The 27,533-nt window shown below is 45.0% G+C and overlaps 1 protein-coding gene across 1 annotated transcript in view; it reads right to left on the bottom strand.

Moving 5' to 3' along the window:
- Positions 1-27,533, bottom strand: part of ITPR3 (inositol 1,4,5-trisphosphate receptor type 3) — an 895,552-nt gene that overhangs the window by 733,357 nt on the left and 134,662 nt on the right. The window contains 4 exon segments of the mRNA XM_085647149.1: positions 2,700-2,798; positions 3,228-3,232; positions 3,610-3,751; positions 9,981-10,067. Coding sequence (XP_085503275.1) covers positions 2,700-2,798; positions 3,228-3,232; positions 3,610-3,751; positions 9,981-10,067 — 333 coding nt within the window.

Raw genomic sequence — 27,533 nt, 5'->3', positions numbered from 1 at the left:
TGCAATAGGTCTCGCATTTACTTGAGTTGGTTTTTAAAACATAAATAAAAGGCATTGTCATTAACAATGCCAATTGCTTAAACTCGCGTAAATACGAGACTTATTGCATTGCAAATGCTTGTTAAACTGAGCAATGGTTTTGTCTTTGCTTAAGGGACAAGGGAAGATAAAAACAGTGTGTGCGACAGAGAAAGAAATAGAGAGAAGTAACGTTGTGAAGACGAAAATGAAAGAGAGGGCCAAGGAGGAGTGGCAAGGGAGAAAACAGAGGAGAAAAAAAAGAGGAAAAGTAAGAAAGAGAAAAGAAAAAGAGGAAAAAATAACAGCGTGAGAGAGAAAGAAAGATGTGAGAAGGTTAGTAAGAGATGTGGCAAGTGTAATTGTTATGCAGCCAGTCGGTGTATATATGTGATAGTGAGAGGAGAGAGTTTTACATACATGTTGGCACTGTAACAGAAACAACACACTTTTACTTTCGTGCTCATGGTAAACAAGGCCCAGATTTTCTATTTTTTCTCACATGTGCAGCATCCACATTTATTTACTGTGCTGATTGTGCAAAGAGAAAAATACAGTTCATCCCCTGCGCTGTCACACAAACAGGGCTGCCCTGTGAGAAAGGTGGCTTCACACCAGGGTGCACAGGAGAGTGTAAGCTTCTAGCATAGGATTGTACCTGGGGCACACATTTCCACCACAAATTTATATGCGTAGACAAACTCAAAAGGTTGCCACACATTGGATGTGTGCTGTGCACTGTAACACACATGCAGTGTGTTTTGGTAGAAATGAACACATTCCCCGTTGTTTGCACTTGCTTAAAGTACACATTGCTATTTTAATGTAAAGCCTGGTCTGGCTATTTTCGTAGTTGGGCCTTGAGTCAAAATCTATCACTGTTTACCCCTTGAAACAAAGCAGGGTCTTCCATTTTTTACGCTGTGAAATGTGTGAATGCAAAAGAGCTGGATTGTAAATAGAATGCCATGCTTTGCATCAAGCTACCACTTGCATCAGTGCTTAATTTGTAAAACAATATGTGCCAGGCCTCTCTTAATGAGCCTATCACAGCTCGCACTACCCATTGCCATACCAACACAACTTCTAGCAATCACACTTTTACATGTGTGACAATTCAGACTCTTCCATGCCCCAAAGCTACAAGAACAGCTGGGCCGCAAGGTATTAGTAATTTATAATGTCTTGAATTAATAAACAATTGTTGTTGTGCTCATCTCTGAATCACACAAACAAGTGCCACCATGTAGCAGACAGCTATTCTCACAATTAAGTGCGTGTGCTGAGGACCAGAAACCGAACCGGCACAAATTAAGCACTGACTGGCACATTACAAATGGGCTCAAGTGTTCTTTTCTGTAGATTGCTGGTGTTTTAAAACATGATAAACAATACAGCGGACTTGTTTCCTTTGAGGGTTGCAGCGAGGGACAGGCTGGAGGTTTATATGTTCCAGCGGAGCTGCTCCTTTCATTTGTCAGCGTTAAGCATTAGACTATTCTTATAGCATCTTTAGTTACTATGTTCCTTTTCCAAATGTAAAATGCTTATTAATGTTCAATGATATTATCACGTTGAAACAGTGCATAATAAAAATGTGAATTAGAAAACAGTGACTGATTGACTGGTGTTTTAGAAGTGTTTTTCAAACGGAGACAATAAACTAACGATTTAAAGGGAAACTGGGAACCAAAGACTGAGTGTAACTTTACACGGCTCCCTTTCTATGGAATTTGCGTTACAAGAGTAAGCAAGCCGATCCTCGAGCAGAGATAAGCTTATCAGCAACAGCTTATCAACACAGCTACCCCGGTTCTGGTTTTCGCATCCTGTTTTAGAGTGTCACATTGTGTGTGAGATGGGAGGAACAAAAACCAAAGTCAGCTGCGAGGACCAGAAAAGGCAGAGACAGCGGTGCCCCCTGCTCTGATGCAGGCTGCAGCCAGTGACTCAGCACAACCCTTCCTCTCTGTCCGCTTGGCTCTGCTGTGAAGCAAGCAAGCCCAAGCCCCGTGCCTAATTGCAAGGGAGGGAGGAGGAGAGCAAAAAGAGTGGGGTGGGGGGTGTTGGAGACAGGAGAATTCAATCAAACCATTGCGGTGCTCATGAAAGGGCACCGCGCCTGCCATTACACATAATAGAAAGAACCTGCCAATCTATGCGGAGACAATATCCAGTCCTGGGCCCAGGCAGCTGTGAGGAGCAGGAAAGGCACAGACAGCAGTGCCCTCTGCTCCGAGGCAGCCTGTAGCACAACCCTCCCTCTCCATCTGTCCACATGGCTCTGCTGAGAGGCAGACTGGAGCCAGCTGACTGACAGAGAGGGAGCGTACATGAAAGTCTCCAGTTACAGGCACAGGCTACAGCGTGAACAAGAAGGGCTGGGCGAGAAGGGAGGAGGGAATGTGAGGAGCCTGAATACAAGTGAGAAAAAGAGGAGGAGTAGGGAGATGCAAGCAGAGCATCAAAGGGCTGGGTGAGAAGGGAGGGGGAAATGTAAGGAGCAGCTGTGCACGTGCACGCCATCGTGCACTCAAGCTCTAGGCCAGCAAAACCATGTGGGTAGCACTTTTGAAAACCCACTTACAAAATGTCTCAAAGAGACAGCTTTCGCTGTCTCAGCGAGACCTAATCAAAGAGACAGCTTTCGCTGTCTCAGCGAGACCTAAAAATCTTTGTACCTCTTTGCAGCCGGGGTTGTCAGCCAGCTCGTAATTGCTGGCATGCAGGGGATGCCCGGCATTAACTGGATTTAGGTTCACCTTGTCCCCAACTACCACCTGGAGAGGAAGACGAAAAAGAGTCGGTCAAGGAGGAATTCTGAAACAAATCTCAATTTGATACTAGCCCCTAAGTGTAACTCGAGCTGTTTATCATCTCTTGCCTTGCACTCAGAGAACGAGTTCTCAGTCTGTGGAATAGCATAGAGTTGCCAGCTCTGAAGAAAATACACAAAAACGAAATATCTATTTTTACAGGTTAAATGCATTGAAGACAACTATTATCTCCTTGACAGGACGGCTTTAAATCTCATCTCAGAATCAAGTCACAGTTGGAGTTTGGGGATATTCAAGCTCTCAGACATTCATTCCCACTCCATTGCAAATGTCTTGATTCTGAGGCCAAATGCATTGAAAGAAGACTGCGTGACAAGACGGGTCTATGCATGATCGTTTATCCTGTACACCATAATCCCTGGTTTTAGTCACGTTTTCTTCACCCACCATAATGCTGAAACTGTTTGCTGTTGGCTGAGAAGAAGAGATTAAGGTATAGTCTACAGAGAGGATGTTTGTTTGGTAACGTTCATATTTCCTTTTCGTCTTGCCCCACCTCTTCCTGCCCAAGCAGCCAGAATGTACGGGAATCATTAGAAATCCTGGGATGTTAGGGTCTTTGTACAGCCTTTCTTGGATGCCTGTTCCTTAAAATTCACTTTTCTATAGCTCTGGTTCAAGGAATTTTGTCACCGTGGATGAAAGTATGCCTTTTCCCTTTTCCCCACTAGAGGATCATCATTTGTGTTTGTAGGGCCAATCTGCCACTGTCTGTGTCGTGACTGCGGCAAACACGGAGTCTTGCCCCTAAAACCGCCCTGCTTCTGTTGATGGATGAAGAGCCAAGAGCCCTCATTGCCCGTTGCATCGAGGGTCACTCGCATCGCGTTCTTCTCTAGCAAGGCTGGGAGCCTCTTGTTCACTGTTAGGTACTTGATGCTCTTCATGTGAAGCAGCTGGAAAGAACATAGGAAGAGAGAAGCACCTGTTACACAAACAACCATACTTACTTTCTCAATCTGATCAGATGATACAAGCCCCTAAAAGGTATGTGAAAAACACCCACAACTCTCCTTTTGTGGGGTACTGAAGATGTGTTGTGTCTGGGCACCACCAGCCTAGCGATGTACGTGTTCCTACAATACTGTTCAGAAAACCTCATACTGAATTTGAAGCTTATTTGTCCCAGTCTTACAAAACTATTCAGTGCTTTAAAAGCTTTGATAAAAAGTTTCCATGTATTACATTGACCAATGCTGAAAAAAGAAATACAAAATCAGCTCTGTTAGTGACACCTGGCTATTCCAGGAAATGTGGTGCTTCTATCGGATAAATATTTTATATCTACTCAATTTATCCAAAGGTTTTCTTATGTAAGACCTCGGTTAAAAATGGAGCATAAGTGCTACGACAGGTGTAGATCAGCCAGTTAATGTTAACAGAGAACTCATACAATCTTATATCTCTCATACATTCAGTCGAGAATCGTATTTAATGTTTTTATGATGTTCACTACTTAACTGCATGAAAAACACTTTTTATTGGGCAACATTTGTACAATCTGTATTCTATATGCCATTGTCATGCCTCGATACATCCATACAATTTGTGCTTTTGGGACTTGTGATACCTCTACTGGGCAAAAAGAGTCCTTTCAAATGATACACATATATTATTCATAACAAAATTATATTTCATGCAGTCTCTCTGTTATCCGGATTTTTTTGGGTGGTTTTCAGCTAGAAGAACTCTTGATGTCTTGGTGAGCTGACACCCAAGCTCTCGAATTTCCAACATTAATGTGCTAGAGGGCCAGATGGAGTGCCATGTTTGCTGTAGATTTACCCTGAGTCTTAGCAGTAGGCCAAACCATGGCAGTATTTTCATGGCCAATGACACCATCCCTCAGCATAAACCACGAGACCTAAATGCAGGCTGAAATCTACTACTCATACCACATAATATATTTCCCCCCTAAATTACATGCCTACAACCATCTCTATAGGACATCAAAATTGAGTCAGTTAAATGCCTTTTCAGAATCAAATGAGAGAACGTGTTCAAAATCATCAAATCATGCATTCTTTAGCACCTATCTCAAACAATTTACAAAACACCTTCTCATTATGAACCTGTTGTTTTCCATGTGAACGCTTGAGAGGAAATATCCAATCTTTCTTCAAGGCTGTTCATCAAACTTTGCCAATCAAACTGACTACAACATTTCAACAAATGAACCAGCTTCAATGCTTTCACTACCTTCAGTTTCAAGATACCAAAGGGTCCCAAAGTTATTTAGGGTCAGTGCCACTTATCTCATTCCTTGATACATGCACAACCAAACGTTTCCTCTCTATAATAAAGCTAATACTCACTGCACTTGATTCTTATTTTTTTCTAATTTGTAGAAAATGGTCTATGTCTACGGGCATTTAAAATAGAATACATTGGAAATGAATTTTCATGATAAGGTTTTTTCACAGCAAAATTCCAATTAACAGAAAGTGACAAATAATTCACCTGTAAATGCTGTTTATCTACCCATCTGACACATTTTTCACAACAGAAAGCTGCAGGGGTTTTAAAAGCATGTATTCTTGGAGCTAAAATTAGGTATTTACAAAACATGACCAGGCACAACCATTCTTGTACAAGGCACGGATTGTGAGGCTGGGTGTTCACGCACTCTGCACTCTTAAATGCACATGAAAGCCCTCTTTATTTCGACCATACTGTGTAGAGTTAAATACATAATGAATTATTTATGTTCAAATATTTTTTTTGTGGAGGAATCCTTTATGATTACTTACCTTATGTATTACACATGGAAAGTGAACAAAAATAGAGGATGAAATTGAGCACTAGTAGAGAAAAAGCTCTGTTGTAGGCTTGAGGCACCTGCTTTCATTTACACTTGCTCTATAACTTATTGGACCAAGAAAATTCAGCTCAACATCTGGGGCATTGTTGGTTAGAGCCACAAGAATTAGTATTAGGAGCATATTAAATGGGTAGCTTTCTCAAACATACAAATGGTGATAGGAGCATGCTTGCAAGAATTCTAACCGCAGGCAATTGCTTGGGTTAACATTCCAACCCATCGTTCTTTCGCCCACCATGCCACCTCAGATTAGACTCAGCCTCTGTGATGACCTGTCTGACAGTTCGGGCTGGACTGCTCCCAAAAGGAGCAGGGCCAATGCTGATTTGCATGGCTGGGACCAAACTGAGGTGTCATGGTGAGCAAAAGAACGATGGGTTGGGATGCTGCACCAAGCTATCGCCAGTGGTTAGACAAGTTGCAGGCATTCTTCCCATCATTTTTAGGTCTCGGCTAGCGAAGGCAGCGCTTGCGCAGTCTCGCTCGCGAGACATAATGACTTGGAGAAGAGGGGCTTTAACCCGCCCCTCTTCTCCCCTGTTCTCCATTGGCTGGCCTCTTGAATGCTGGCCAGCCATTGGAGAAGAGGTCCGTCACTCCGTACAGGCCACGTCCTTTTCGGATTCGGGGGCGTGTTTTTTTCAACTTTTCTAATTATCTCCTCCAGCCAATGGCAAGAGGAGAGAAAAGCAAAACATGCCCCCGAATCCGGAAACGCCGCTGCCTTTCTCCGAGGCATTTCTGCTTCGCCTCGGAGAAAGGCAGTGGTGTGCTTGTTTTACAGGTGAGCCAGCCAATCCTTAGGGATAAGAATACATTTTGAAAACCTCTTCTTAGTTGTCCTTGCATTTTTTTTTTTACTACTTAGTGCTTCTGATGGGAACTGGGCAGCTCGGTGTGATTGAGATCCCTAATAAAATGTCACTGCCAAAAAGCACTTTCAAGTCGAATAAATGGCATCAGCTCTGAGTACAGCATGCCAGCCTCGTCCAACATCCCCAACACAAATTTTAGCGACAAAATCTTGTTTTATGTGGCTTCCTACAGCGAACAATTCGACTGCCCGCGTCTTATTTTCTTTTCTACTTCCTTTGTTCGTACTTTTCATAAGTGGTCTTTCTTCCATGTCCATGACTGTATTCAACATGACTGTTGCACTTGCGCAGTATGTCCTGTGCGGGCGGGCTGATGGCCTGGGAGGGACTCATGATAGGCAGCAAGGGGGCGGGGCTATAGCTACCGCCATTTTGTTTCTTTCTCTTCACTGTCCGCTACCTATCTGAGTCTCCCGAGAAGCGGCGGAGACGGGGCGGCGTGGGGATACGGGCCTTCGGAAAGAAGAAGAAAGCAGCAATAGTGGTTAGTGACGGTCAGCCTTTACTAGGGGTGTTTGCGGCGGGGTGGGCTCTAATTGGCCAAGGTGACACCGGCCCGTGCGTGTGATTGGCGCAGGAGGCGGGAGCGCGAGGTCATTGGAGGAAAGAGAGCGGGGGAGCCGGAGGGAGAGGATGCGCGTAGAAGATCCCTACTCTCGGGGGTGCGTAAGGTGTAAAGGGCCCGTGAAGGAGAAAGTGAAGTGGAGCTTTTGAGCCAGAGGAAGCGGTGATATGAAGGGATTATTGGTGGGTGTCTGGCTTCAGGTTTCTGGCTGGCGGTCAAGGGCTGTGAGGGTGCAGTGTGCTGGTTAGAAAGGCTACCATCGGTAGTGTTCAGGCCGCCATGGGTCCAGTGAAGATAAATAAGGCCGGGTAAAGGCCTGTGGACGAAGGGGAATGAGGACTGATGTTGGTAAAGGGGCGTGTGAATTCAAACCCATACTTGAGGGACTTCTCATACCACTTTTACTTGGGCCCATTAGGTAACTGGAGCGTGCTTTTGGGTTTGGAGCCAGTATGGGTTCTAACTGCACAAGTATAATGGTCCACAGTGGAAGGTTTCAGCCTCTAAGGTTGTATGGGAGGTTGTGTGGCACTGGTGTGGCAGTTGCCTCTTACCCCATAGTGGTGCATGGGTGTATTTAATTTCACCGAGAAGGGAAATGTCTGGGTGGCTTCGTGAAGCAAATGGAATTGAGGAAACTCGCAGTTTAGTGATCGCAGAGGTTTGCATGACGGTTGTTGGCAGCCTAAAAACGAGTAGTGTGGTAAGTGGCGATTCTAGGCGCAAAAAATATTCTATGCAAGTGTCATAAGATTCGTGTAATGACAAGATATGTTTAACCGTAAATTGCCTAAGAATATCATCTAAACAAATATTGTGACTGTTCTAAAAAGAGATGTTGAGTCATGTTTCTTTTGGGAATTCACCATACATATCAATATGGGCAATTTTAGCACGAGATTCACATTTTTGTAAGCTAATAAAAGTCACTAGAATTTAGCGCCAGAGAGGACTATATTATGTGGCAAGAAAAGGGATATTATGCGATATACTATGGCACAAGTGGAGGCAGTCTGTTGTATGTTGTCCTTTTTACAACTTGGACACTGGGCTAAAGTTTCACTTCGTTAGTATCCGTTAACGACTTAAACAGAGAAATCACCCACTGGAAACGGTCAACTATCCTATGCAAATTGCCTTACAATAAGCAACTAAGCACGTGGCAGCATTTTTAGAAACCTTTAATCGTTTCCGCTACAAACACTTTTTTTGTAATTATGCAGCAAATGATAAATTGTAAGGCAAATCCATAATTTTGCCGAAAATGCCACAGTCACATAATTTTAGTTGGCCATGGCTTAAAAATAATTTGTTATGCTTTCTCTCGATTACAATTTCCTCCATCCTGTGAAAGCTAGTGGAGACATTAAATGATCACTTTTTTTTCTTGAAAATTTTCTTTATAGTCACTGACAGCAGTTGTTTTGTTTAGTTCTGGGACATACCTTGCTCCATTTTACAATAACTTCTGTGCCATACCAGCTACCACCTCCAGCCCCTAACTCATTCGTGAAGTTCGGGGGGGGGCACAAGCCAAGAGACTGTCTGACTAATGCATTTATGGATTGGTAGTCTGGATATTGTGAATTTTGACTCTAGAGAGGTACATTTGAGCAGCTTTCCCTCATGTGCTAACTAAATTGTTAGTGTGTGTCCTAACTGTAAGTAGCAGAAGATTTGGTTTTGAAAGCAAACTCTTCTCTGGGCTCTTCAACGGATTTCATGTAGTTGGGGTAGCCACATGATACATATTTTTTTTAAGGGAGGTCTGCCATTGGGTGTGCTGCATAGACGCTTTTGAATGCCAGGCCGTCATAGGGGCTGAATATATTTTTCTGTGTCCGTGATTAATCTGTTGCCAAATGTATTCTCTGGAATTGGAACACGCCCATCCCCACCCTTTCCACAAAACTGATGTCTAAGATTACTTGATAAGGCCTTGAAAAATCATATAAATATATTACTAGACCTGCAGGTCTAGTGACTTGAATAAGATACTTCACCTAACTGTAATGACCTGACCTGTTATCTGGGCTACTTCATATCAAACGAATGTATTTTCACAAACCGTACTGGTGCAAGATGAGCGCTGAATAGAGGAGGCGAAGCTAAACACACAACAAAAGGCACAAACAACGCTCGTTTGCCAAGCGACGCAATTTGAAGGAAGCAAAGCTTTGCAAGAAAAGACAATGAGACCATTAATTATATATACAGAGACCAGCAGTCAGCAGACGTCATCAGTGTGTGTGTGTGTATGTGTGTAGCTTTTTTTGTAGGTGGCTCTGTGTGGGTGGCTCTGTTTGTGTGTGGGTTGCTCTATGTGAATAGCTCTGTGTAGGTGGCTTTGTGTGTGTGGCTCTGTGTGGGTGCAAATGCAATAGGTCTCGCATTTGAGAGAGATTAAGCTATTGACATTGTAAATAACAATGCCGTTTCTTTAAATGTTTTAAAAACATAAACAAAAATGTCATGAGCAATGCCAATAGCTCTAACTTTAACAATGCCGAGACCATTGCATTGTAAATGCTTGTTCCTGTGTGTGATGAGTATCTAGCAACAGAGGTTTTTTTTCCATTGAGAATTCTCAGTGATATCATTGACAATGAGAGCGAAGTATCTGTTTTCATTCTTCCTCTGAGTGAGAGAGAAGTAGGACTTGGTGGGGACATGCTGAGACACATCTGGATGATATCCCATCACTTCTTTCTGAGGAGCCCTTTGGAAGTGTATGTACCCCTAGCACAGTTACACTTGTGGAGGTAGTGTGATTCGGTAAGTCTATCCTGAGACAAACAAGGATGGCACAAGGTCTTCTGGGAGAGCAAGGATTCGTTGGCAAAGCAAGGGACACCAATACTGACCTGGATAACGCTGCCGTACTTGACCACCTCTCCATGGACTTTCTTATTCTCTGTATCATTCTGTTTCTGTTCTAACTGTGCTGCATGCTGTGAAAAGAAGAGAAAGCTGACTGGTGACATATTTCAGCTTTAGAGACTGGTTCAATAGCTGCAGACTAAGCACACCTCTTCAGTGTGCCTTCAGCTGATAAACAGGACAACAATCCATACGTTGCTTCAGCTGGGCTTGCTGCAAATTTTAACAATGCGTTACAAAATCCGATTGACAAATATCTTTTTGAGGCATATATTCCCCGCATAAAACCACACAAATTGGTGCACCTTAGTTAAACCTTTAGGAGAACAAAAAATTGCACATACTCCCAGATGGCAGATCCCGAATGAAAGAACCAGGATCTGTGCAGATCTTTGAGAGAAAAAATCTGCTACACGGCTGTAATCTTCCACTGGCATAGGGAGTGGTTTACAGGTGGGAACATTGCTATTCCCAGGTAAGCATCAACAAAGTGTGCACTCCAAATATTTGGAACACCCACAAAGTTGTAAAATTGTTAGTGTTCACTGATTTTTAGAAAGTGTTTCCAGAAGTAATTGAACACAAACTTGTACGTGCAAAAGCTAGGAGTACGGGGTGTGGTACGAGTTGGATAGGTCGTGAAACACCCCTATTTTGGGGGGCGTAGGACTAGAGATTTACCCACAAGAAAAAATTATTTCCATGTGTAGTAAAACCGAAAGTGTAATTGCTAATCAGCCCTTTGATTTTAAGTATAGCCTATTCGCCCGCTGCAAAGGGCTATACCAGTTGTTAATGGCCCTGAACAAAATGTAGGCCCAAGATGCTGGCAAGCGCCTCTAAATGAGGGAGATGACCTTTAACAGCAGACAACCAGTACAGGTTGAGGCAGAAGGGCTATAATGCTATTAAAAAATTCCATTCGCTAAGGGTAGAATTTTTAAATTAAAACATTCCAGCCACTGAGAGTAGAAAGTTTCTAAATTGAAAAGGGAGAAAAAGAAAGACAAGTTTTGGGATGTTGGAGAAAAATGTTGATACCTGCTATTATTCTCTGAGTCACTCCGTTGTCTTCAGTGGCTCTCTCAACATTCCATGTTCTAATTGCGGTTACGTCCTTAGCTTGAGGCATCTGAGGAAAGCATTTATTATATGGTATGGTTGTGTGACCTCACCTTGTAATAAACTCATGAACCGGTCTTGGGTCCAGTTCGGCTCATTTGCTAAATGTTAGCTTAACCCTGGGTAGCTGTGGGTTCAAGCAGTTAGGTTTTGTCAAAGGACCAAGTGCAAAGAATTTAGAAGTATCAAAACAGCTGAACAAAAAAGAAATGCAACATAAAGATAATCCAACACCAATTTATAAAAATAGCTTTTCATTTTATGAATTTTTAGATATCAAAACAAACAAAATACACCAGAGGGTTCCAGAGATGAATATTATTAAGCAAAGAATAAATCGCTGCTTTTAATTCAAATCGCCAGCAAGCATTGACAATTATCACAGTTAGTGGTTACTTAAAAAACTTTGGGAAAGATAAATACAACTACTCCAGCCCAGTCTGGGCAACTAACTCCAGCAGGGAGCAAGTTACAAGGGCCATTGAGGCTTGGCAGGGCAGTTACCTTCCAGTTAAAGCAGTCTACAGTTCAGTTCCAGGTTGTGAGAAGCTGGCCTGGTATATGATGTCCACTAATGTAAGTAGGCACCTTGCACCAGTCCAGACAACCCTTATGGTGATTTAAGTGCTCTAAGACAACCTTAGAAGCTCTCAAAGTGGTAGCTGTGGAGAGCAGCCTTCGGGCTTAGTCCAGAAGGAGTGTAAAGCAGCTTGTTTAACCAACATGCCAGTATAGATTAAGTAAGAAAGAACCACACAAGGTATTTATAAAAATATGTATTTATTAAATAATACTCACTAACACATAGAATGATCTCCTACCCAGAGATACACAGTGGACAACAGCGTGCTCCATACAACTCAACGGATAAGTCGTGGTTGGATTTATAAAGATTAAGGACCCTTCCCAGTGGACCCTGAATAAACCCTGTGGAAGACAGAAGGTTGGAGAGCCACCGCACCCGTGGATACTCTAGTACCCACGTAACCTACACCAGGGAAGAGGGTGCATGCGTCTGAATTGGTGTCAGGAACCGCCGTCAAACCCAATTAAGGACTTCAGGAAAGTGCCGCTGTTGAAGAAGGAGAAAGTGTCCAGTGGAATACGAAGGTGGATTTTAGGTGAGGGGTATCTGCAAGCAGAGGGGACAGAGTCTATGTCACTCAAGAGTGACCAGGATACTTGGAAGACGAATGCCCTCCGATGTCCGGTGTTGCAGGATGGATAATGATGACCTTGACTCTGAAGCTGTGATGACCAGGCGACGCTGAGGAGGACCAAGAGCCATGCACGAGCTGTCCCATGAAGGATGTTGAGTGCTGGGGGGGTGGGGGTCCGGCGGGAGCACCAACAAGCCTTGGCAAATGCAACCAATGCAGGAATTGAAGGAGCAACGTCGGGACCAGCAAGGTTTAGGGGACACATCAAAAGCACGGGAGTCAAGGCAGGTCCCAAGCAATCAGGGGAGCCCAAAAGAAACAAGTGTGACCCTCAAATGGACCCACAGGCCATAGGCTCTGCAGTCACAAGAGGACCTCAAGCCGCTCACCAAAAGATGCAGGTTACTGTGCACAACGATGCGCTGTGGCTGAAGCTTCTGGTCTCTGGAGATGCTCGAGGTGGGGGCTAGTTGGAGCCCGAAGATTTTCTTGGAAGGAAGCCAAGTCTTTGCAACTGCAAGTTGACGCAGAGCACAGGGGTTTGGTTATTGCAACCAGATGATACTGGCCTTAAACTTGGTGAAAGGGCAGGGCAGGCCTCGGGAGCTGTGGAAAACCACCACCTGTGTTGCAGGACCTTACGGAGTCCGGGGGAGCTCAGGATCAGCAGACCGGAGGTCTTAGTTGCGGTTCCTGCAAATGCAGGGGAGTGACTATTTCACTCCAAGGGAGATTCCTTCAAGTGTCTTTGATGCTTCACAGGCCTTGGAAGGTTCCTGTATGATGCACAGACAATGCAGTAGACTGGAAGCGAGACAAAGTCGGGCAGGATGCCTATTGTTCTGCCTTCCCCTGCTCGAGCTTGGCTCAGCAGCAGGAGGGCAGAAATGTGTCTCTGGTCAGCAGCAACCATTTTTTGCTGTCCAGGTCTAGAAGGTTGGCACCGGGAACACAGAGTCTAACGGAGGGCTCTTCCAGTGCTTGGAATCATACCTCTCACACCATTTATGTTGTGGGGATATGATTCCAACATGTTTGATACCAAACATGATAGGATTCGTTGCAGCCAGTTTCGAGATGGTCAGCGTGTAATTATGCGGTGCCCCTCTATATAGTATATGGCTGCTTCACTGACAACGCGGGAGAATGGACTCCATAGGCTGTAGGGGTGTCCTGCTCATGCAGGTGCACCCTCCCAGTTAGAACCAAGCACCCTGCCTTCAGGAATGCAAAGGCCTGCTAGAGGGGGGGGGGCCCTAGATATAGGAAAGTGCAGTGCAGTGGCCCTAGATATAGGAAACCTATTTCTTTCGTAACTGGTGCAAGCACCAACTTACACAGGCTGCAATAGCAGGCCTGTAGTTCTGTTTTTAATGGTCTCTCATTGGTGGCATAATACATGCTTCAGCCGCTGGTAGACCTCTGGGGTACCTATGCCCTGGGTACATAGGCACCATATACTAGGGACTTATAAGGGTAACCCAGTATCCAATCTGGCATGTACTTAAGTACTTAAGTACTGATCATAACAATTTAAGGAGAAAGTAGATAGACTGGGGTCTTGATTAGCAGGATTCCAGTCAGACTAGTCAAATACAGCTTAGCACCAGGCAAAAAATGGGGGTAACCATAGAAGTAGGTCCTACTTTCCTACACAGGTTCTGTAGGTGAACCGCCATAGACATCAATGGAGTGGTCCTGATACAAAGGATACAGGTTGCTGACGATGCTGAAGGATGCTGTGGCTGCTAATCTGGTGACAGAAGTCACTCCTCGGTCCACGAACCTGATGTGGCGACTGTGGTCAGAAGGATCAATGCCCCTGGAAGTCCGGTTGAAGTCCAGCCAAAAACCAGTTGCCACTGGTCTACTGGTCTCTGGTAACAGCGAAACCAGCAGTTCCCTTTAACTGAAGCTAGTGTCTGTCTTGGGTGACCAAACTGCATTCTGATGACTCTCCTGGGTCTAGCACACTTGGCTGTAACTTTTGAGCATTGAGATTTAGTCTTGCATACTGCACTTCAGCTGTCAGTGACAGTCAGGCAATCTGAGCTACCAACTCGGCAAGGCAGCTTCTTCAGCTTTAGTGGTCCTATACCTGTACAGGAAATCAGTCAACTGACACTTGAAGTCACTTCTTCTCTCTGAGGCTCAGGATGACTTTTCCTTGAGCAGGGCACTATGAACATCTCTCTTTTCTAGCCCAAGGATCACCAGGTGCAGTTCAGTCTTTGGTGCAGCCCTTCATTGCTGAGGCCAGGGAAGAGCATGCCAGTCCTTCTTTGGTCCTCGCTCCAGTGCAGACATGATATAGGGTCTAGGTGCCATGGGTGCCACTTCTATGGCCTGGCTGTGCCCCCATTGATGTGGCAACTACTAGCCAATGGGCTATCAGGCCCCCTCTCACTTAGTGACCACCTGCTGTGAAGTATGGCATCTGGATAGCCCAAAATGCACTATTCTGCCCACTCCCAAGATGGCAGAATACTTCTCCAGGTGTGTAGAGCTCCCTAGCCCACCCACAGAGGTGGGGCTACCTGGGGGCAACACACCCACTGAAAAACTGGTTTGGCATTTGTGTTCCTCGCTCTGTTCTCAACGCCACCCTGTCTGCAAGAGCAAAAGAGCAGTTCCAATTATGTGTTCATTGCTTGCCCTTCCAAGGCAGCTTCCACTTTGAAGCTTGTCTTTTGGGCTCACACCCTGTTTTACCTTCCTGCCAGGGAGTGGTCACACCTCTTCCAAAGGTAACCCCATTGTGTTCCTTTAAGTCGTACACACCACCCCCCCAGGAGGGAAGAAGGCTGTATTGTGGCCATAAACCATAAACAGTCACTTAAAAACTTTGTGCGACAGAGTGGCAATTTCATAAAGTTGCCATTTACTTAAAAGTTATATTAAATTCAGCTTGGTCATCGGGTCAGGTTTAATGAAGCGATTATTTTGAATTCTTGAAGTACCAACTTCAGTAGTTCCGTTCAGTAGTTAGCACAGCAGAGTTGTCAGCGTGTAACCCTGTATTCGCCAATGAGGCTACTGGTCTTTCTACAGCAAAAATGGCAATTTGTTTTTTTTACTGTTGGTACATCTAAAGACATAAGTCCCACTTCTCTGTATCCTGCACCTTGCCTTAGGGCTCAATAGGTCTGCCTTAAGAGTGACTTATATATAATACAAGGGAAGGTCTGGACTTTGTCATAATTTTAAATGGCAAAGTCAAGTTATCAGTTTCAAAAATGCTCTGCCAGCTAGCAGTGGCAAGATGGTAGACATACTTGCTATGCCACGCACATGGTGGCACAATAAGTGCTGCAGTACACGAGGAACACTTTCACTTTAATGCTGGTCCCATATACTAGGGACTTATAAGCAGGACCACTGGAATTATGCGATTGTAAGGTGAGCTCCGCATTATTATGGATTTGCCGCGTTTGCCACAGAATCCATCCTCTGTTCCATAATCTGCAAATTTTAACAAAAAAATGTGTTTCTAGCTAAAATAGTTCAAAAGTTACTAAAAGTGCAGTGACACGTGTTGCTGTGCAGCAGAAGGCCCTTTGCAATTATGACTGGTCACCTTTCTGTTGCTTACAGCTGTATTTGAATACTAAATTGCTACTAATGAAGTGCAACCAATGCCTTTTCCCCCTCCTGTGCCTGGCGTTTCCCTAGTGGGTGGGTGTCATGACGAGATAGTCTCGTCATGGGCACAGCGCGACTGTGCTCCATGACGAGACCATCTCGTCATGGGCACAGAAGAGGTTAACAAGTGTAAAAATGAGAAACTACTATTACAAAATGTGCCACGTTACATAATTTGATTTTCTTGCAGCATCATTTACTCGACCCTGCAGCATAATTTGGCCCTCCCTTGCCTCATAAATCTAGTGACTCTGCTTGTATGTAAGTAAATGTATGCCAATTGTGTCTGACTTAATCAGACATACGCGTTTAAGGGTCAGAGCACATGCACTGAGACCTGGCCAGCAGGGTCCAGTGCACCAGAGTCATAACACCGACACCTAATAGTCAAAAGGGGGGGACCTGCACAAAGTCATTTCCTTACAAGGTGGTGTTGGCACCCGAAATGAGAGCACACACCAGTACAGAGCTTGTGTACTCTGTGACTGCAGAGCTTCTCAAGGATGCTCATGGACGTTAGTCCAGCGAAGCTGCCTGCTTCCATCTCGGCATTTCTCAAACTTGTTTTTTAATTAAACTGAGATCCCTGCAGAGATTTTGAGACAAATATTTGCTCAGTGTTGACACGCACATTGGACAATATCCTGGCAAAGAAATCTTTTCGGTTCCCCATAGGGAACCTGAGTGTCAAAGTAAATTGTACACCCAGTTGGCAAACAGAGCTCAGAAGATGATACCCCACATATGTTTCCAAAAATGAATCATGCCGACTGTGTACTCCTTCCTGAAGGCAGATACCGGTTTTACGTCTTTTACACACATTTACATTGTTTCCATAAGTCAATTTGTTCACTGTCACTTCTGTCTCTTTCAATCTGTTCACCTGTTTATTTCTTTTCATCTCTCTTCGTCCTTTTCAGTTCAGGATCTCTAATTAGCTCATATTATGTGTCAATCCCTTTCTTTCACTCAGGGCCACAGAAATTATGAGGGAGGGGGAGGAACAAATTATGAGGCATTGTTAAACTACACTATGGGACGAGAAGATTCAAGTTACGTGAAGTAATGCGGCACATTTTTTGTAGTATAACTTCCCTATTTTGTCATTTTTACAATCTTAACACTTTCTGGTCAGAGGTTGCATCATATTAGGGTCAGTTTAGCACCTGAATGTAACAATCAGCAAAAGAAAAGAGACATGCGCCTGCACAGTAAATTACCTATTACTGTGCGGCAACACATGTGGCAGCGTTTGTAGTAATTGTTGATCCTTTTAGTTAGAAATAATTTTTGTTAAAATCTGCACATCATGCCAATGATGATCAGTTGTGTGGCAGATATTTCAAATCCATAATTATGCAGAAAACGCTGCAGAAGCAGAATCGCATAATGCCGGTGGCCTTGCTTTCAGTTTCTATTTCCTAGTCTATCTCCAATTTATCAGTGTTTTCGCCTCTTTTCAAATTTCCTGTGTGTCTTTTTAGGTCTCGCTTGGCGAAAGCAGCGTATGCGCTGCCCTCGCCATGAAGACACCTTTTGTAATCGATTCAGCCAAAGCTGAATGCATGCGCGTCCAAATGGACAAAGATGGCTGCTTTCGCCATCGGCAAAGCTAAACATGCACGTAGGGACAAAAAAATTCACGCCCATGTGGACAGCCCGACGCCATCTTTGTGCACACGCGCGCGCATTTTTTTGTCCCTACGCGTGCATGGCGGCGTGCTTTCACTTTCCCAGACAGGCTGAAGGGCCAGTTAATGCCGACTGAAAGGCCTTACTGTTAGCGATTTTATGTGAGGGGTAAATGTTATTCTGTGTATTTGCCGCATAGTGTCACGATTTTAAATCAACATGGTGGGTGCAGTTTCATCAAGTGAGCGAGAAATGTTAGACATAGTGAGAGGTGACAAAAAACATACCTTCACTTGGCTGACGTCACTAGTGCTTTTTGGACTGAGGACTGTCTCACAAAAACTCTTGAGCAGACAATAGACTCTCGGAACCTTTTTCGACTTTGTGGTAAAATGACAAAGGGAGTTAAAGACGAGCCCGGTCAGCTCCTGAAAAGCAGTCTCACGAATCCTACTCTCTACTCCTCACTCTCTACTACTCTCTACTACTCACTCTCTACTACTCGCTCACTACTACTCGCTCTCTACTACTCGCTCTCTACTACTCGCTCTCTACTACTCGCTCTCTACTACATTCTACTACTCACTCTCTACTATCTACTCTCTACTAATTACTCTCTACTACTCTCTACTAATCACTCTACTACTCTCTACTACTCACTCTACTACTCTCTACTACTCTCTACTACTCACTCTCTACTACTACTAACTCTCTACTACTCTCTACTCGCTTTCTACTACTCACTCTCTACTACTCCCTACTACTCTCTACTCTACTCACTACTACTCTTTACTACTCTCTACTACTCACTCTCTACTACTCACTCTCTACTACTCTCTTCTACTCTCTACTACTCTCTACTACTCACTCTCTACTACTCACTCTCTACTCACTCTCTACTACTCTCCACTACTCTCTACTACACTCTCTATTACTCTCTACTCTCTACTACTCTCTACTACACTCTACAACTCACTCTCTACTACTCACTCTCCACTAGTCTCTATTCTCTACTAATCACGCTCTGCTACTCACTCTCTACTACTCACTCTCTACTAATCACTCACTACTACTCTCTACTACTCACTCTCTACTAATCACTCACTACTACTCTCTACTACTCACTCTCTACTACTCTCTACTACTCTCTACACACTACTACTCTCTACTACTCACTCTCTACTACTCACTCTCTACTACTCTCTACTACTCTCTCTCTACTAATCTCTACTCTGCACTACTCACTCTCTACTACTCTCTACTACTCTCTATTACTCACTCTCTACTACTCTCTACTACTCACTCTCCACTACTCACTCTCTACTACTCTCTACTACTTTCTACTCCCTCTCTACTACTCTCTATCTACTACTCTCTACTACTCACTCTCTACTACTCTCTACTACTCACTCTCTACTATCTACTACTCTCTGCTCACTCTCTACTACTCTCTCTCTACTACTCTCTACTACTCTTTTCTCTCTACTACTCTCTACTACTCACTCTCTACTAATTATGTACTATTCTCTACTACTTACTCTCTACTACTCATTCTCTACTCTCTACTACTCACTACTCTCTACCTCTCTACCACTCTCTACCTCTCTCTCTGCCTCTCTCTACTACTCTCTACACTCTACCTCTCTACCACTCTCTACCTCTCTACCTCTCTTCCTCTCTACCTCTCTTCCTCTCTTCCTCTCTACGCGTATATATATATATATATATATATATATATATATATATATATATATATATATATATATATATACACATTTATATATATGTATTTATTCATTTATTTTGAAAGTCTTATAGAGCACGAACAAGATCCTTGCGGATATCAGAGCGCTTTACATAACAACCAACTGTAAGTTGAACAAACAATAATGTGCAGGTCACCAACATATAAAACAACATTTTGTGCAAGATATCGTAGGAGGATTAATCATGGTAAAGTATTTTATAACAGGATCTAAAGAACTCGGGGCCTGAATAGCTAGTGCTCATGTAAATTTTGCCATGAGAAAGGCTTTAACTTCTTTTTTGAATGATGCGGAAGAGGCATTCAGTCTGGTTTCAGGGGCAAGAGTGATCCATATTTTGGGCGCCATCCCTGAGAAGGATCGTTTATAAGTTTTCTTCTTGTTGAACCTTTGTGGTTTCAGTAGAAGTTTTTCAGCATTCCTAGAGGATCTTAGACCACCAGAGATAGTCAGTTTCTGCGCAAGGTAGCTGGGAGTGCTGTGATGTAAGGCTTTATGAGTCATGCATGCAACTTTTAGGTGGATTCTAGCTTCAAATGGTAGCCAGTTCAGGGATTTTAAGTCGGGGGAAATGTGTGCACTTCTTTTCGAGCCAGTGAAGAGTCTTGCTGCCGTGTTGATAGCCGCTCTTAGTGGAGCTGTTGCAGTTTTTAGGAGGCCACATAAGGAGACACTTCCGTACTCCACACGAGGGATAACTAGAGCTTGTACTGCCAGCTTGAAGTCCTCGAATGGCAGGAAGGGTTTCAGCTTCCTCAATGTATTTATCTGGAACTTAGCTCCCTCTGTAGCGTTACTGATGTGTTTTTGCATCATAAGGTTGCTGTCAAGGGTAATTCCCAAGGATTTTGCTGAGTCCACGATGGTTGGTTGAACGTTGAAGGCGGTAAGCTGTTTGATCAAGTCATGCATTAAAGGGACTTTGATCCGTGGTGCTATGTGGAGGAATTCTGTTTTTAGCGCGTTCAGTTTGAGATGATTTTCTGATAGCTAAGACTGGGTGTTCCTGAGTGTGGAGTTAAGCATCTTAATGTCTTCTAGGGATTTGATCTTGAGATATAGTTGTGTGTCGTCCGCGTACATATGAAATTGTACGTTAGATGCCTGCAGAATTTCAGTGAGAGGTTCCATGAACAAGTTAAATAAGGTCGGCGAAAGTGAGGACCCTTGTGGAACCCCAAGTGTTACAGGTGAGGAATTGGAGAGCGTGTTGTTAACCTTGAATTTTTGTGTACGGTTATGGAGGAAGGAGGTATACCAGTTTAACACTGTGCCTGACAGAGCCATTCTATGCTCCAGGAGATCTATTAGTTCCTGGTGTTTGACCTTATCAAAGGCTGAGGAAAGGTCTAGCAGGATGAGTAAGCACGATCCGTTCTGGTCAAGGATTTGTAACGCATCATCAATAATGTGTGTCATGGCTGATTCTGTGCTGTGACCTGCTCTGAAACCTGATTGGTGTTTATTTAGGAGGTCAAAGTGATCTATGTGATTAGTCAGTTGTCGGTGTACACATTTTTCCAGCAGTTTGGCCAAGGTGGGAATATTGGATATGGGTCGATAGTTGTTAAGGTCCGTAGGGTCATCTGTGGGTTTCTTTAGGATTGGTGAAACTTGGCCTACTTTGAGGGAGTCCGGGATGCAGCCTTGTTGAAGTCAGCTGTTAATGATTTTGGTCCAAAGTGGAAGAAGCCAAGGTACAAGGTCTTTGACTGCATTGGCAGGGAGAGGGTAAATGAGGTGATTGGCCGGTTTCAGGGTGTTGAGAATTTTGCCTAGGGCGTCTTCAGTGTACGTATCAAAGGAGGACCATGCTGCATTGTTTATAGGGCCAGGCTTGAGGGGGGGTTGGCCTGGCGCGGTTGGAAAAGAGGTTGTGATTTCCGTATGATGAGCAATGTGTAGTAATCGGTCATTGAGGAAATCCTTCATGATGTTGTCGGTCTTCAGATTAAAGAAGGTAGAGAATTCTTCACAATTAGGTTGTGGGCGAGCTAGGTTTTGTAGCCATTGGGGTGCGTCCTTGGATTGATTTTTGATTAATTCAAAACGTTTTTTGGGGCGGTTTTTTGCTTGGTCTAGTTGATGGCTGAAGAAGTCAGCTTTAGTAGGCTTAATTGTTTTTCCTTAGAAGTTTAAGGTGGTTAGCTGATGGGACTGATCTCCAGTTGCGTTCAAAGGAACTGAGGGCCCGTCTGTCCTCATTAAGCAGCGCGTTGTACCAGGGATTGGAATCTTTAATGGGAGCTCTCTTACGTTGCAGAGGGGCTACCTCATTAATTATCGTGGTCATAGCGTTGAGATAGTGGTTGGTGAGATCATGGACGTCAGAGGTGACTGAAGGGGGCTGGAGCAGGTTGTAGCTGGAGGAGGGTAGTGAGTTGGGGTTGAGTTTTTTCAAGTCTCTTTTCCAGATCTTTGGTTTTGTGGATTGCGCTGAATTGAGTTTGGTGGTTCCCTTGATATAGAAGGCAATAATATGATGGTCCGACCAGTAACAAGGCTGGATCGAGTCCACATGGATGATGTCAGATTTGGAGATTATAAAATCAAGGGTTGAGCCTTTATTGTGTGTCGGGCTGTTGCAGGATTGGATGAGGGTAAGATCATCCAGGAAGTTTTTGAAGCTATTGACCACTGAGTCATTGTTGTCGTTCCAATGGAGATTGAAGTCGCCAAGGAATATTTGGGTATTTTGCCGCCCATTGTTAGAGGAGATCAAGTAGGTGTTCGATGAAGAGGAGGTTGTCTCCTGGGGGATGATAGATGATGTGGGGTGAGAATACTGGTTTGCCATTGCAGCTAATGTCCAGACCTATGTGTTCGCATGATGTGAAAGTAGGCGATAAGGCTCTGTTTATGGTGATGCTGCTGCGATGTATACAAGCTATGTCACTCCCTATTTTGTACGTTCTGTCTAATCTAATGATGTCGTAGTTGGGTGGTGGATTCTGTTAACCAGGTTTCAGTTAGAAATAAGATGTCCAGCTCCTGAGAGATGATGAGGTCAGCTATGTCGGCTGCGTGTCTGGAGGCCGATCTACAGTTTAGCAGAGTGCATTTCAGATGGGGTGAAATGAGGGAAGAGGAGGGGTCCTGAGTGATAGGGATTCTTCGTAGGTTATTATCACTGACTCCTCTGTTGTTATGTGTAGCAAGTCTGCAGGGGTTGCAGGGGATAGTCGGGATGGTCATCTGAGAGGGCTTAAGGGAGTTGGGGATGGAGGGTTCGTAAGAGTGCAGAAGGGAGGGAAGATCGCTCTCTGAAAACGGATTGGTGCTGCGCCTTGGGCGTGTTAGTGTGTTGTGAGACGGAACTGTCTTCCAGCTGGGTGGGGGCATTTTTGAGGCAGATGAAATGCGGTCCGGGCGCTCGTGTCATTTATAGATCTTTGAGGGAGTGAAGCGCAATGAGTGTCTAGATAACATCATCTTGAATGAGTGAAGCTCCGCTTTAATTTAATGCAGGACAATCATAATTTCCTCTAGTCTAGGGTCTGGTGTGGATGAGAGAGAGGTTGGTGAGTGTGTTATGTCTGAGGATGGCTGTGTGGGAGGGTGTAAAGTGGGGGTTGCTGGCTGTTGTGAAGGAGTAGGGATAGTATAGAGGGTGGATTGCTCAGAAGGAAGCGTAGTATCAGAAAGGGGGTGAGGTGAAACGATATTAGCCCGCAGTCTACGTAGGGGTAGGTGATTGCGCTGTGGGGAGTATGTGTCAGGAAAGGCCGTGTCTGGCCAAGTGGAGGTGGCGGGAGAGATAGAAACAGTGGGGAGAGGAGCGGAGGGCTTCATGGAATATGTTCCCCATCTAAGGGAGGCACGTAGGCTGCCTCCGTTGTGATGGCCGTAGAAAGCACGGGTCAAGTGCAGTGACGGGAGGACTGTGGATGGTAGGGGTGTATGGGGGGAGTGCCGTAAGGCACCAGTGCCAGTAGTGGCTGGGGCGTATGCAGGGCGGGGCGTGAAGCGAGCAGGGTGGTGAAGATGAGGTGAAGGGCGGTGTGTGGGTGAGGGGTGTAAGTTGTGTGTGAGAAGGACGAGGGCAGGGCGGAAGCGGGGAGGTATTGTTTGCCAGGGTGGATGGCTAATCCGCTCTGTGTTGCCGCAGGGAGCGGGTTGCGAGGGCAGCTGGGATATAGACACCCGGTTTTTAATGATGGGGAAGATGTTGTCAAAGAGATTTAAATTTCGGTCTGTGGCTTGAATGAGGATAGTGCCGTTATTGTATATGGTGATGGTCGCTGTCGCTTGAAAGAGTTGGGAGGGGGAAATACTGAAGGCTGTCCCATGCGCGGTTTTCCTCGTAGAGGAGATCGAGAGAGAAGCTAGGAATGCCTTTCTCCATTGGGCTCTTCATTTAGTGTGGAAAATGAAATCAGTGGTAGTAAACCCGCTACGAAGTGAGAAATAGGGGTCCGCGAAGAGAGTTTCGGGGTGGAGTTTTATGAAATTATGCTTGAAACGTTTGGATGATTGTTTAGTGAGGTTAGGGGGATAAATGATGCTGTAGGTGTTTGTACCTGCATGCTCCATGGTGCGAACCCCCCAAAGCAGTGCGAAGCGCGATAGGGGGGTGCGATATGGGGGGGGAGAAGCAGGAGAGCTGAAGCCAGGGGCAATGTAGGAGTGGACTAGAAGGAAAGGTGGGGGGTGGTAAACTGAAAGAAGATGTTGGCCCTGAGGTGCAGATTGCAGATATGGAAGAGAATTGCAAGAAGGGGGGGGGAAGGAAAAGAGTAAGGGTTTAGAAGCAAGGAGGTTAACAATATATCGAATGAGGGGTAAAAAGAAAATCAGAAGTGTGGAGAGAAGAAGCTATGGTCAGTCTTATCCGGGGTAATGGGTGGGGGCAGTCTAAGATGGCCGCCACATTGGGACTGAGCTGATAGCGCAATTGTGTAGTCCATTGTCGGTTTTCATTGCCCAAGTGAGCAGCCTTGTAGTCCTATGTCACTGACTACAGGGGAAGGTGGGAGCTCTGGGCAGAAGGGGACCAACTATGTAGATTAGCTATAGAGACTATGGGGGTGGGAGATAGTCCTATGTCAGTGGTAGTGGCTCAGTGGTGAGCCATTTATGGTTTCAGCCTTTTTAGGCAAGCCTACCTATGGATGCCGCCATCTTAAGGAAATCAAAAGGGACAAAAACGAGCAAACCAATAAGGGGTGGAGGAGTAGGGTGCCCAAAAAAGGGGGAAAGGTTGCCATGGAAAGAAAAAGGTACCTTAGAAGGGAGGAAGCGGTGCCAAAGTGGAGATAACTTCGATGTAAAGCCAAGAAATCCGATGGCTTCATCCAGGACTTGTTGAGTTAGACGGGGAATTGTGGCCGCAGCAAACCATTGCACTAGAGCTATGAAAGATAGTCAGCGATGCAGCCCCATCGGGGCAAATAACGCGCTATCAGCGATATTATGTTGATTTGGGTCTTTCCGCTTTCTTCCTCTATAACTTCATAAGCAGGGCAGGGAAGACGGTATCGGACGGTATCGCGGAAGTCTCTGCTACAGCCGTCCAGCCTCGCATGCGAGCGATGAATAAATCGATGAGTCCAGCCCAGGACGGCCCAGAAGCAGTGGCCAGGTAGCACACGCACTCGCGTTGTCTCCGTCACCCACGTCGCGATGTAACGTTGTTTAAAGAAGCCACGGTGCGATTACCAGGCGCTGTCCACCTTTCACCATGGCCTGAGCTCGGTTCGCAGCCGGGGAGCACCCAGAGACGAGCGGCCACTCCAGGGGCTCTGCCAAAGCCAGGAACCCCCGCTGCTTCCAGGAGACCCGTTGCAAGGGTTCCGGGCTCAGGGGGTCAGCCACCTGCAGGCAGCAGGCGCGGGTTCCAACGGCACCGAGTTTGCGACTCAAGGGGACACACCCCAGTCCAAGCTCCGGGATGGACGGTGACTGGCCACCAGCAGCTCAAGCCGGAGTCAGGCACGATCAGAGACCACCGTCAAGAGAGCAGCGGTCGGTGGTAGCTCCCGGGATTCGTCCGATGGTCCGCTGGGCACCCGAAGATCTCCACAAACAGTCATCTCCTCCCGTGTCCGATGGTCCAAAGGAAGGCGAGTGAGGTCGGTGAGTATAATCTGCGGGTCCCGGGTGATGTTGTGGAATGATAGTGGGGCAGTAGGGCGGTGGATAGGCAGGGTTAGATGAGATATCACCAAATTGGTTATCCCCAACCCGGAGCTCACTTGGAGGAACTCACTGTCCGGCGGCCATCTTCATGTATATGTATGTCTATATATATATATATATACATACATACATACATATATAAACATATATATACATCTGCATATCTATATAAATACAAATATAAATGCATGCATACATATACATATATGCATACATATGCATGTTATGTACATGAAAGTATGAAAAACACTAATAAAAGCAAAGCTAAAAAGTCACCTAATTACAAACAGAATTGTTTTAACTTAAACGAGGGCGAGACCTATTGCATTTTCAATGCTTGTTATTCTTCCATCTTCTTCAATCTTTGTCCTTTTACAGTTTCTTTACTTTTCTTCTTCCTTTTGCCTGCCTTCAAATCTCTCTTTCCATCGCTCTGTCTTCGGAATTTGTGAGGAAATCACAGTGTAATAAACACAAAAGCCCATCTTGGGTCCGGTCAGGCTCACTTGCAAAACCACAGCTCAACTCTGGGTAGCTGTGGCTTTGAGCAGTCAGGCTTTGTCAAAGGAACAAGTGCCAAAAATGGTTGAATAAGAAAGAAATAAAACACGTAGAGAATCTGACACCACATTTAAAAAATAACACTTATTTTTATGAATTTTTGGACACTAAAACAAATAAAGTTAAAGAGTTATAGAGAAATAAATAATTATGGCGCAAATAATAAATCACTACTTTTCATTCATACTGCAAACAAGCATTGCCAACTACAGTGGTTACTTGGGAAAGTTTTGAACACTTTTGTAAGGTTGTGTCTGGCTCCTCCGGCCCACTTTGGTTGACCAACTCTGGAAGGGAGCAAGTCACAGAGGCTAGTGAGGGCTACAAGGGTTCCCTACAATGAGGCTAGTGTCCGTTTTGAGTGACCAAACTGAACTCTGATGACTCTCCTCTGTGCAGTAGACTCAGGTGCAACTTTTAGCGTTGAAGCTCAGTCTCCCAGGCTGCACTTTGGTGGTCAGCGGCGATCTGGCAATCTAGGCCACCAACCCACCGAAACAGTTTTCTTCAGCTTTTGTGGCCCTGTAGTTGTAACTGGAAGTCAATTAACTGACTCTTGGAGTCACTTCTTCTGTCAGTGGCTGGAGGACGACTTTTCCTTGAGCAAGGCCCTACAAGCACAGTCCTCTCTGTGCTAGCCCAAGGATCAGTGGGTACAGTCCAATCTTTATTGCGGCCTCTCTGCCAAGTCCAGGGAACAACAGAGTAGTCCTTCTTTGTTTCTCTCTCCTGTGCAGACGTGATCTGAGGTCCGGGTGCCAGGGGTGACACTTTTATGCCCCGAACTTGCCCTCAGGGATGCGTGGCTAGTATCCAATGGGCTACCAGTTCCCCTCCCACCTGCTGACAACTTCTTGTCAAGTGTAGCATCTAGCCATCCCATAATGCAATATTCTGCCCACTCCCAAGATTCTCTTGGTGTGTTGAGCGTGGTAGTTCATCCTAGAGGTTAGCTTCCTGAGGACTACATACCCATGGAAAAAGTGGTTTGACAACTGTTTACCCCTCTTTGTCCCCAACACCAACCTGTCTACCAGAAGAAAAGACAGCCCCTCTAGTGCTGTTCACCATTTCCCCTTCAAAGGCAGCATTCCCTTTAAAGCTCTCCTTTTGGGCTCACACCCCATTTGGCCTTTCTGCCAGGAAAAGATAACACCCCTTCCAATGGCAGTCCTTTGTGTTCCTTCCTGAGAGTCGTTCACACCTCCCTTCAAGAGGGCAGAAGGCTGTCTCGTGGCCAGCAACCATAAATGGCCACTGGAAAACATGGGCACCAGAGTGGCAACTTTCAAACATTGACATTTACTAGAACATTACATTGAATTCAACTTGGGCATCAAGTCGGGTTTAATGTAAACATTCCTTTGATACTTTGACTTACCAACTTTAGCAGTCCTACTCATAAGTTAGTACAGCTGAGTTGTCAGCGTATAACCCTGAACTCGCCAATGGGCCTATTAGCCTTTCTACAACAAAAACGACAATTTGGAAATTTTGAGTTTTTACTGTTAGGACA

The sequence above is a fragment of the Triturus cristatus genome, chromosome 1_1, assembly GCF_964204655.1.
Source record: "Triturus cristatus chromosome 1_1, aTriCri1.1, whole genome shotgun sequence".
In the NCBI taxonomy this organism is placed as follows: Eukaryota; Metazoa; Chordata; class Amphibia; order Caudata; family Salamandridae; genus Triturus; species Triturus cristatus.
Note: the sequence above shows the minus strand (reverse complement) of the source record. Positions and strands in the feature narration are given on the sequence as shown.